This window comes from Mustela lutreola, chromosome X (assembly GCF_030435805.1).
Source record: "Mustela lutreola isolate mMusLut2 chromosome X, mMusLut2.pri, whole genome shotgun sequence".
Lineage (NCBI taxonomy): Eukaryota > Metazoa > Chordata > Mammalia > Carnivora > Mustelidae > Mustela > Mustela lutreola.
Window position 1 is genome coordinate 17,178,110 of NC_081308.1, and position 12,476 is coordinate 17,190,585.

General features: G+C 35.9%; 1 protein-coding gene across 5 annotated transcripts in view; it reads left to right on the forward strand.

Moving 5' to 3' along the window:
* CNKSR2 (connector enhancer of kinase suppressor of Ras 2) overlaps positions 1–12,476 on the forward strand; it is a 288,218-nt gene that overhangs the window by 129,678 nt on the left and 146,064 nt on the right. For all 5 annotated transcript variants that reach the window (XM_059157335.1, XM_059157332.1, XM_059157333.1 and 2 more), the window contains exon 6: positions 9,936–10,055. In XM_059157335.1, coding sequence (XP_059013318.1) covers positions 9,936–10,055 — 120 coding nt within the window. The remainder of the gene's footprint in view (positions 1–9,935; positions 10,056–12,476) is intronic.

The window sequence follows — 12,476 nt, forward strand, 5'->3', positions numbered from 1 at the left end:
ACAGAACCAACAGGCCTAATGGAAGAGGCCAGAGGAGAAAATAAAGAGTTCATTTGAGACTTTGCCCCACCATCTATCTATATCATTTATGTGAGCTTTTCTTTCTTCTGACTACCCCAAACCTTGAGGATAGAAGTACTAAAACAGCAGCATGTTCTATAATAAAATAATAATAATAATATAATAAATATATATAATAAATACAATATAATAAATAATATTTATATAATATGTAATACATTAATATATTATAAACAAATATTATATATTATATATCATATAATATATAAATATGATATACTAAATATAATAAAATATCATATTGATATTTTATCTTTAGAGATTTCCTGAGAATAGTGGCACTCTAATGACATCATCAAAATAATTTTACATTGGTCTTCCAAAGATCCCTAATGCTTTGAAAAGGCAGCTTTGGCAGTTATAGCTGGAGCCTTCTCTTAAAGCTGTGGTTTGGGGCCATTGCAAATGGAGATTTTTTTCCTATGGCTGGCATTTTGGCTGCAACTGCAACATTTGGCCATGTACATCATAGGCCATCTCATTAAAACGAATTCTAATACTGAGTTTGTAGATGAAAAACATCAAGAGGCTTCTTTGCTTTCACAGTTAATGTGACCCTTCTGTCTTGGCCCCTTTCACTATCTTTGTGCTCCACCTGCAGAAGCATGCTAATAAGACTATTACTGAAATAGACATTGATTTCTTGAGTGTTGCATTAGACTATCTTCAGGTTTTGACATTTTGATAGTTAATTGCCTTATAAATTATTTTAACTCTAACTTAACTTCTCTGCAATCAGTGTCTTATAGAGGAAAGAAGAAATCAGAATATGTTCGAGGTGAAAAATGTTTATCTTTTCTATGACAGAGGAAAAATGTGTATATACTCAAGGGAATGTGGACATACATAATGAATTAAGATAATCTCTTTTTAATGTGTCTTGTGATTTGGATAGACATAATGAACATCAGTGTATTTATATGGATGTTCTTGCTAACATTACATTTGCTGATCACATTACACATTATAAAATGCTTACACAGACTAACTCTGAGTGTGCAGTCCTTGTTCTCAAAGAATACTTGTTTTTGTTGGGGAGTCAAATGAGGCAGAGTAATGTAGTAGAAAAAGTACCAATTTGAAAGTTAAAGAGATTTGGTGTCCTGACCTCATTCTGGCACTTACTAGCTGTGAACAAACTAAATTAGCCTTTCTGATTAATTTGGAAGATTGGAGTATCTGTGTTTCCTAAGGCTTAAATGCCATAATTTTTTGGTGATAACTCACAAAGTCAGTGAAAAACAATATGGTCTCATGAAGTGATAAATTGGAGAGATGTCTTCATCTGAGACTGTTCTGTATGTGATCAAAGACACTATGGGTTTTGTTTTTTTTTTTTGACACGTGAATTTTTTTTTTAAACTACAGTTGCAGTCACTATAAATGTAAAGATTTCTTCATCAAGGTAATGGAATCAATCTGGAGAGAGAAATCAAATCATAACTTAAACAAGCTTGATCTAAATAATTATTACACAGGGGCACCTGGGTGGTTCAGTTGGTTAAGCATCTGACTGTTGATTTGGCTCAGGTCACGATCAGGGTCATGGGATCAAGATCCCTTTCGGGCTCCCCAGTCAGCATGGAGTCTCCCTCTGCTCTCTCTCTCAAATAAATAGTCTTTTTAGGTAGCTATATAGATAGATATTAAACTATGATAGAAGAGTACCTATACAGATGTAAAGAGAATGTAAACCGTTCCCCCAGGACATGGTGGGGAGGATATGTACAAGGAAGGACAACTTACAAGCAGGTGCTCTCCCACCAGCCAAGGATTGTAGGTTGAGGGTCAGAACTCATTAGAGCCAGAGGGTTGCACTGGGTTGCCCAAGACAGAGCTAGTCCACTGTTACCAGGAAAATAGGAAACAACCTTCCAGGATATAAGCAAGTGATGCTGGTGGTAGGGCTCACTGAGAGAGTGGGGTGCTTTATGGGTATGAGGTTGAGAGGGCCCCAGAATGGTGGTCACAGAGCCCAGGCCGAGACTTCAAGGTCACTAAGGAACTGCATGGTCTAGGTACCACAGGATGTTCTCACACATCCATCACTGATGGGCCATGCAGCAGGAACAAGACAAAGCAAAATCCAACACTAGGGAACCTGAAAGAGAAGCCTTCTTGCCCTTGTGATGTTTCTTTAGCGCCCTCTATTGATAAGATCTTAACAGTATGCTTTCTGTAATTTTGATAATTTCATAATTGGCACAATACAATTAGCTCTTGACTCCCAAAAAACCACATATGGCAATTTTGAATTTCTCAACTGTAAGTGAAGACATTGCTCCCTGGTCTCAGCTATTTGTTCCTATTTGCCCATAAAATATATATATACACACACATACATATACATATATATATACATATACATATACATATACATATACATATGGTGCCTGGATTTTCCTGAAGTCCATCTAATTATAATGAACTGCTTCAGTCTTGCTATTTGAGTCTAAAGTAAAATGATTCCTCTTCCTGATAACCTTCATCTTAGTTGAGCTATTGGTATGGCCAGACCCTTGTTAATTTGGAGACTGAAAAGTAGCACGCCCCCTAATGAGTGCTCTCTCGACTACCTGGGGACCCACTGCAAGCCTGCCTAGCTCTATTTCTTGCCAGAGAGAGCAGGCAAATAGAATGGAGATTTTCCCACATCAACTTCTCGTTTCCAGCTGATTGTTTCCCTACAGAAGCTAGAGGACAGTGGAGCCTCTTGTGTCAACTTTTAATTCAAACCAAGATGTCTTGGGGATGCCATTAGAAGTAGGTTGGAAGTGTTGTGGGTCCACTTCTTGCTCTTCAGAGCAAGTACACATTTGGGACTTATGTTCTCTCACTGTTTGGGACTGACCTCATCATTTACAGATGATAGTTATTTTCAAGTGTTATTACCTCTTTTCCATTATCAGGAACACAAGGGCAGCATGCTTAATGTCAGTGCTGATCAAACTGATCACGTGAAACACTTTCTCAGGTTGTGAAATCCTTGAACATAATAGTGGGCATTTGAATCATTAGCAGATACTTACCCTCAGCGATTGCTGAGTGAGTGAATAGCATTATGGAATGGTGGTGGTGGTTTCTTTTTCATTTTGTTAGTGGTTTTGTTGTATTTTTTTCCCCACCATCAGAATTTGAAACTTAAAGAAATTCCAGAGTTTTCTAGGACTTGTTGGAACAGACTTCATGTAATCTTCATTTATTTGCTCCTACAGTTGCATTCTAAAGCTATTTGAAACTCTTAATCTTCACTGTATACAGATATAATTTTTACATTAGGTTTAAGTTGAAACTTTACTGTATTTTATTACTTTTTAAGTTTAAAAGAATTGACTCTCCTTCAATTCTCTTTACTCATATGAGCAAGAATTCTTCCTGTGTTGGGGAATATTTATGTAGAATAATAGTTTTGAATACCAATTTAAATTCTTTTTGTGGATTTTACTCTTTCAAAGTTACCTGTGATTGTTTTACTCCTTGCATCTTGTCAGGGAACCATCAGAATTAGAAGTACAAAATTGTTAGCTCAACAGAGATCTGGCAAGTATTAAAATACTGCCACTATATTTCTGAATGAGGCTTATATAATTTAGAGTTCTAATATTAGAATAAATGTGAACTGTTTTATAAAAACAAAATCTCTTCTTGTTCACAAAATACATAGCAATTGTCATCTTAAATTGGCATAGAATCACATGATCTATAATACTGAATTACTAATATACAAACCAAACAAAAAAATAAAAACATGCTCTGTCTTCTAGACTATTTTAACTGAAATAACATTTATATTAATAATATGTATACACTATCAAAATAAAACTTTTGTTACTATTTTCCGTTTTATTGATAATAAAACTTGAGTCATTTAAGCTGTTCTTAAATTGTAGCTTTCACATCACTGTTTCCTTCTTAAAATGTATATGCATCCACTTGTTGTTACCCCTGTTTTATCTTGGTTTTATATTCTTGTCCCTTGTATATACCTTAAAAAGAAGAAATGTCCTTTTGTAAAGTCCTTTTTTAAAATCTTTTGTTAAGCTTATGAGCCTGAAGTTCTTTTTTATGTCAAATGAATTCCTAATTTTTTAGTCTGAAGATAGTTCCATTCATTTTCTCCAGTACACTCAGAATAACTGACCCAGCACTTCACTTATTTAGAAAAACATAAATAAAAGTACTTTGAGTTCCATCCATGTTGTCGCAAATGGTGAGATTTCTTTTTTTTTTTTTTTTTTTGACGTGGATGGAACTAGAGGGTATTATGCTTAGCAAAATAAGTCAATCAGAGAAAGTCAACTATCATATGATCTCCCTGATATGAGGAAGTGGAGAGGCAATGTGGGGAGTTTGGGGGGTAGGAAAAGAATAAATGAAACAAGATGGGATCGGGAGGGAGACAAACCATAAGAGACTCTTAATCTCACAAAACAAACTGAGGGTTGCTGGGGGGAGGGGATTTGGAAGAGGAGGGTGGGGTTATGGACACTGGGGAGGGTATGTGCTATGGTGAGTGCTGTGAAGTGTGTAAACCTGGCGATTCACAGACCTGTACCCCTGGGGCTAATAATACATTATATGTTTATTTAAAAATTTAAAAAATTTTTTAGGGACGCCTGGGTGGCTCGGTTGGTTAAGCAGCTGCCTTCGGCTTAGGTCATGATCCCGGCATCGTGGGATCGAGTCCCACATCGGGCTCCTTGCTCAGCGGGGAGCCTGCTTCTCCCTCTGCCTCTGCCTGCCATTCTGTCTGCCTGTGCTCGCTCTCTCCCCACCCCAGTCTCTGATAAATAAATAAAATCTTTAAAAAAAAAATTTTTAAAAGAAAAAAAATACTTTGAGTAGCTCAATCATGTCTCAGTATGCTCCGATGCTAACCAACATAGAAAAAACTTCTTTCCTATGCCTTAGCTTTTCAATATTATTTATACTTAGAGTACGTACAGTGTTTCCCTTTTAAACTACAATAGCTGAAACTTCACATATTAATAAGTACTTGATAAAGTCAGTGATAAATAATGGTATCTGTTATTATGAGTTAATATATTAATGTAAGGTTGCTGTTTCTTGAATCTCCACAGTGACTAAAATATTGCTTTTAAAAAAACGATTTTATTTATTTATTTGAGAGAGAGAGAGCACATGAGCAGGGGGAGAGAGCAGCAGACTCCCCTGCTGAGCAGGGAGCCCGATGTGGGGTTTGATCCCAGGGCCCTGCCGAAGGCAGATGCTTAACCAACTGAGATACCCAGGTGCCCCCTAAAATGTTGCTTTTACAACAGTTTTAAAGCCATTCCTTTTATACTAAACATGCTGTGTTCAGATCTTTTTTCCCTTTAGAACTCAGTTTTGGGTGAACCAGTCATACACATATATGAAAATATATATAAAATATGTACATACAACAGAATATTAAAACTTTCCATTTCATTCCAAGAAAATGTTCCATTATATTAATTCATAATTGACATTAATATGAACAACTGAAGGGGAGAAAAAGTCACAGTACCATTAATTCTAGTCCATGATCCTCTTTTGTTTTAAAAGGTTCTTGTCTCAGCTAGCCTTGTTTGTCAACTTCTATTTAGTCACCATTTTTTTTTTTTTGTCACCATCTTGGGTAGCTTGTAACAGAATCCACGGGATAGGTTATAAAACTCATTGCCATCCTTTGTTCCCTTTAGCTTTAATAAAGGCACGTTATTTACTAGACTTTAATTTTAGGTTTAAATTTTTCTTTCTGTTTTTAGAATTAGAGATAAATAGAATTTAAAATTCTTTGCTATGGATATTGCAAAAATAGCAGAAGGATACCCTTAATACAAGTGATTACCAAGTCATCTTCTAGCTAGAATAGAGCTGTTCTTTTGCTGCTAAAATGACTTTAAATTTTCCTGGAGAGCTGTGCCTTTCAGAATCTCAAATCTACTACTGTTTATTTAAACGACATTCTAAATTGCAAGAAGATTTGCAGGATTGCCTTATATTTCATTATACTATGTAGTTTTAATGTGCTATGTAACATCCACTTAATAAAGACCTAGGTTTTAAGCAATACAAAATGAAATTGAGCAAAAACAAGTTGAAACTTAAGGATTGAAATAAGATAGGGTAAGCATAATGATTAAGAATTCAAATCCTTCTTCTGCCAAGGCAATTGCCTTGATCTGTTTATTTTGACTTGCTTTCTTCTCTGCTGTGCTGGCTATGATAACATCTACTTCAGGAACTTGTTATAGGGATAAATGACATAATGAATGTGAAGCATGATTGACCCTTGAACAATGCACTGAACCACGACACAGCTGAAAACCCATGTATAACTTTTGACTCCACAAAACCTTTAACTATTAAATAGCCTACTGTTGACTAGAAGCCTTACCTATGAGATAGTTGCTTATCACAAATTTTGTATTTATAGTGTGTTCTTATAATAAAGCCAGCTAGAGAAAAGAAAATATTAGTAAGGAAATCCTAAGGAAGAGAAAATACATTTACAGTACTGGACTCTCAAAATTCTGCATATAAGTGGACCCATTCAGTTCAAATCCATGCTGTTCAAAGGTCAACTGTTTAGCATTGTGCCAGACATGTGGTAGGTGCTCTGTAATATTGAGGTTCACTTATAATAATAAAGGATGTGTTTTTCTTACCGAAAATTTTCTTTTTCTAGACTATACTATTAAGTAGCAGTAGATAATACCATGCTTTAAAATGATAACATCATAATATCACACAATTTTACTAAATGAGCAAATTTACGTTTTACAAGAATATGTTAAATAACTTCCCTAGAACTTTGCCTAGTATTCTTAATGTGATTTCCTGCAGTGGCTTGATGTATGATACAATAATGAGTACAGAATTAGCATAGAAAGCCAGGCCATTTTATACCCCTTCAAATTGACTTACTTAGTCAAGTGCCAAATACTACAATATAAAGATTCTAGCACATTATCTCTAAAACAGGCAGCAAGGTTCTAGTGGAGTTTCTTTTCTAAGTCTTTCTATTAATTTTTCAAGATCTTTAATCTGTTAAATCCTGATGGCTTTTCTGGTAAAGTCAATGTTTTACTCATCTTTTGTATTCCAGCAGACCTTGCACATAGCAAGTATTTGGCAAACAAAATTACTCAAGAAGAGGAATCTGAGAAAATGATTTGCAACTTAATACGGTGGATTTAATTGGTATTTTCTTTTTTGTAAACACATCTCCAGTCTAGTATTTCTGCCTTTCCTCCTTCTACCCCACTTCTAAGTGCTTCCAGTGCCTAAATACAAGAGCTACTCTTGTTCATTACCAGAGTGTTCTATGAGGCCCTGAATGTTATAATGTATAAATATTGAGCCATTTATATAAGTCCATTACTTTCTTATTTATTTATACTTTAGACTCTTGAAATATTTCAATTTGTAGAAACTATGAAGGTTTCTTTTTAGCTTACTGATATAGATACATATATCTGTATCAGTTTATATGTATATGTGTGTGTATATATATATTTATATATATTTATATGTATATAGCCTTTATGAGACTGACACGCTGCCTACTGCACTAAGGAGGCAGGTTGTATATAGCCTTTAGATTGTTAGATTTCTTTTCGCATACTGGTTTAGATTAATATATCCTTTAGATTATCATGCAATCCCTGTATCTTATTTAGAAACTCTTTAAGAATTAACTATATTATCTCCCTGCCTTGAGATAAAGAGAAAATAAGAATGAAAATGTACCCACACATGAGAGGAAAACAATAGCTAAAAGATTTAAATATGCCCCAAAGTGTTCTCTTTACTTTGAAGCAGCAGTAATTTGAAATGCAGCCAGTTGTTGTATGTTAAGTGCTACCATTCTGTCCTTTGCCCCATGGCTGCTGGTGAATATTTTCAAGAGGATTTAAAACACACACACACACAAACACACATACACACACACAACTGGGATCTCAGGTTGTGTTTCATAATATGTGAGACCTAGTGCAAAATAAAAACACCAAGTCCCTCCTTTGTTCAAGAAAAATGGAAAATTCCAAGACCATAAGAGCAGAGCATAATACTAAGGGCAGACCCCTGTGCAGCTGCACAGGGCAGATACCCACATCTGGCCCTGTAGGATTCCCAAGTTCTGGGATGTGGTCTTCCTCTCAGTACGATGCTAAGCAATTCTTTGGGCTAAATGCTTTCATTTCTGAGCATCGAGATTTGAACATCAGAGAGAATAAGGTGATGTGAACTCTCGCATCATGGCCATGCAGTGTGGTAGAGAAAGCAAAAGGGGAAAAATAAGCATTTATTTAGTATGTTCTTTGGATAGGAGCCATATTAGACTCTCTGTTTATACATTAACCTGACTTGCCATATAAATCATATAAAGCAATTTTTATTACCCCATTTTCTACTAGAGGAAATTGAGCCTCAAGGGTATAAAGTAAGCTGCTGACAGTTACACAGCAAGTAACTGGCAGTGTGGTGATTGCCCACATCTGTCTTCATACCAGAGGCATGTTCTTTCCAGGGGTATTGGTATTTTGACGGCTGATGCAGAAAGAAGTGCGATTACAAGGGAAATTTAGTTTCACAGTTTGTTTGGTGGGAGGAAGCTGAACCCAGCACAGACTGAGGGGCCATGGGCCATGTACAGAATGCAGCAACTAAAAAGAGAGTCCTTATTATCCTGACCAGGCAGAGAGAACTGTGTCCCTTAACAACAGAGCAATGCAGCGGTCACAGAACAAATGTGACATGTTAGAAATGGACAGAAGATGACATTTTGATTGCTGCAGAATGGCTCTTCCCACAATGAAGGTAAAATAACAACAACAATAATAAATAATAAACCCAATGATGGACACCAAATTTCAGTAAGTACAGCGAGAATCTGAAACATCTAAGGGCCAGCATATTTAAGGGAGTATACTCCAAGATTCATTCAGTTATGTTCCATGTTCTTCATGATTTTACCATGTCTGACTTTTAACCATATCATTATGGAGATGGCATTTTAAATCTATTCTATAAGCAGAATGAATGGATTTATCCTAGCCTAAAGTACTGGCTTTCTGTCCTCAGTCCAGCCACTGTGCTAAGTGTTAAAGCTCATTAGCTCTTCAGTTTATTTAGCTTGCATTTATTGAGTACCTTATATGTTGTAAGATCTCTCTACCTGCTATGGGTGATAGGGTGAAGGAGGGGGGAGGAGAAGTCATGGATGAATAGGACATGATTCCTGCCTCCAGGGGGCTTTAGAATGAAATTAGACAATTTCAGACTTCAGAGAATGCTGAGAAACCAGTATTGAGGAAGTGGCGAACTTTGCCTGGAGGAGGTAGGGAACTTTATACGAAGGTAACCTTGAGCAGTAAAGTCCAGACAAATAAGTAGGAGGAGTTCACTGAGAAGATTTGGAAGATTCTTTTTCCTGGTCATTGACTGGATTTTTTTTTAAACTTTTCTGATCATGGTCATCAGTGTTTTAGAAATTACTGAGTTCATTTCAATCCAATGGTTGGTATCAAGGATTTCTCAGATTATTAAGCTTATTTAGAAAAAGTCATTTGACTTTACATCTGATAAATCAAATAAGAGAAACAAAACCATAACTTTCTTGAGTACTTCAATGTTTAGTTCCTATATACATAATTTAAAATATAGGGGTGTGTGTGTGTGTGTGTGTGTGTGTGTGTGTATGTGTGTGTATTTTTTCACCTGAATACCTTTCTTATGAAGATTTTGTAGACTAAAATGTCAACTACTTCTACTATTGTTTTTATTTTTCCTTGTAAGAGAGTTAAAACAGAAAGTGATTCATATGTTGCATACAACATGTGTTTACCATAATTTTTTTCTTTCAGTGTAAAACTCTTTCTGGAGTCTGTGACCACATCATATCACTGTCATCGGATCCTCTGGTTTCACAGTCTGCACACCTGGAAGTGATTCAGCTGGCAAACATCAAACCAAGTGAAGGGCTGGTAAGAGCAACCATGTTTGTCAAAGCGACCATCCATCAGAGGCCAGCTAATGATGTGGGCAAAGCAGCCTCCAAATATGGGAATCCACAAATTCTAACAAACTTAGAATATTTTGGTATTTTTTTCTAGAGATAAATTAAAATAGTGGGAGTTTGTTACTCTGAGAATTTTTATGAAAATAAATGAAAATGAAAGAGAATTTTAAATGGTGATTTATAAATTACCTTGTTTACTTTGTTATTAAATTAGCATTATTATGTTCTTTTACCCCCTACCAAAATTCCTTAGGTTTATTAATTTAGGTCCTTTCTCTTTTCTTTTTGATAAGTCTGGCCAGGGGTTTATCAATCTTATTAATTCTTATTCTTTCAAAAAACCAGGTCTTAGTTTTGTTCATTTGTTCTACTGTTCTTTTGGTTTCTAGTTCATTGATTTCTGCTCTGATCTTTATTATTTCTCCTCTCCTGCTGGGCTTAGACTTTATTTGCTGTTCTTTCTCCAGCTCCTTTAGGTATAGGGTTAGGTTGTGTACTTGAGACCTTTCTTATTTCTTGAGAGAGTCTTGTATTGCTATATACTTTCCTCTCAGGACTGCTTTTGCTGTGTCCGAAAGATTTTGAATGGTTGTGTTTTCATGTTCATTTGTTTCCATGAATTTTTTTAATTCTTCTTTAATTTCCTGGTTGACCCATTCATTCGTTAGTAGGATGCTCTTTAGCCTCCATGTATTTGAGTTCTTTCCAACTTTCCTCTTGTGGTTGAGTTTTAGCTTCAGAGCATTGTGGTCTGAAAATATGCAGGGAATGATCCCAATCTCTTGGTATTGGTTGAGACCTGATTTGTGACCGAGAATGTGATCTATTCTGGAGACTGTTCCATGTGTAGTAGAGAAGAATGTGTATTCTGTTGCTTTGGAAAGGAATGTTCAAAATATATCTGTGAAGTACATCTGGTCCATCGTGTAATTTAAAGCCTTTATTTGTTAATCTTTTGCTTAGATGATCTGTCCATTTCAGTGAGGGAGGTGTTAAAGTCCCCTACTATTATTGTATTATTGTCAATGTGTTTCTTTGATTTTGTTATTAATTGATTTATTTAATTGGCAAAGTTCTTTAGGTTTAAAGGAAGTTTAGAGTTTTATAATAAGAACCAGTGTTATCTGCCCGTGCAAGTAGGTGTTTTGTTTGTTTTGCTTTCGTTTGTTGTGGTTTTTTTTTAATATAATTTTTTATTTTTTATAAACATATATTTTTATCCCCAGGGGTACAGGTCTGTGAATCACCAGGTTTACACACTTCACAGCACTCACCAAAACACATACCCTCCCCAATGTCCATAATACCACCCACTTCTCCCAAACCCCCTCCCCCCAGCAACCCTCAGTTTGTTTTGTGAGATTAAGAGTCACTTATGGTTTGTCTCCCTCCCAATCCCATCTTCTTTCATTTATTCTTCTCGTACCCACTTAAGGCCCCATGTTGCATCACCACTTCCTCATATCAGGGAGATCATATGATAGTTGTCTTTCTCCACTTGACTTATTTCGCTAAGCATAATATGCTCTAGTTCCATCCTTGTTGTTGCAAATGGAAAGATTTCATTTCTTTTAATGGCTGCATAGTATTCCATTGTGTATATATACCACATCTTCTTGATCCATTCATCTGTTGATGGACATCTAGGTTCTTTCCATAGTTTGGCTATTGTGGACATTGCTGCTATAAACATTCGAGTACACGTGCCCCTTTGGATCACTACGTTTGTATCTTTAGGGTAAATACCCAATAGTGCAATTGCTGGGTCATAGGGCAGTTCTATTTTCAACATTTTGAGGAACCTCCATGCTGTTTTCCAGAGAGGTTGCACCAGCTTGCATTCCCACCAACAGTGTAGGAGGGTTCCCCTTTCTCCGCATCCTCGCCAGCATCTGTCATTTCCTGACTTGTTGATTTTAGCCATTCTGACTGGTGTGAGGTGATATCGCATCGTGGTTTTGATTTGTATTTCCCTGATGCCGAGTGATATGGAGCACTTTTTCATGTGTCTGTTGGCCATCTGGATTGTCTTCTTTGCAGAAATGTCTGTTCATGTCCTCTGCCCATTGTTTGTTGTGGTTTTAACAGGACTCTTTTCCCTTAGGTTGTGTAAGCTAAACAAATGCAATATTGTTTAAAACTCGCATCCATTCTTTCTTACAAGGGTGAGTAAGCAGGTGGATTTTGCCAAAACTAGACCCACATCTAGATGTATTTTTTTATTCTGTAATAGTAAAGATAATCATCTTTTATATTTTGTTCAGTTGATTAAAAATTGTATTCGTTCTAAATTTAACCCAAAGGAGAGTTTATTTTAGTAGTTCTCTAGAAAGAAAGCATATAAAATTAATATTAATGAGAGAAAGAGACAGAAAACCAGAAACTG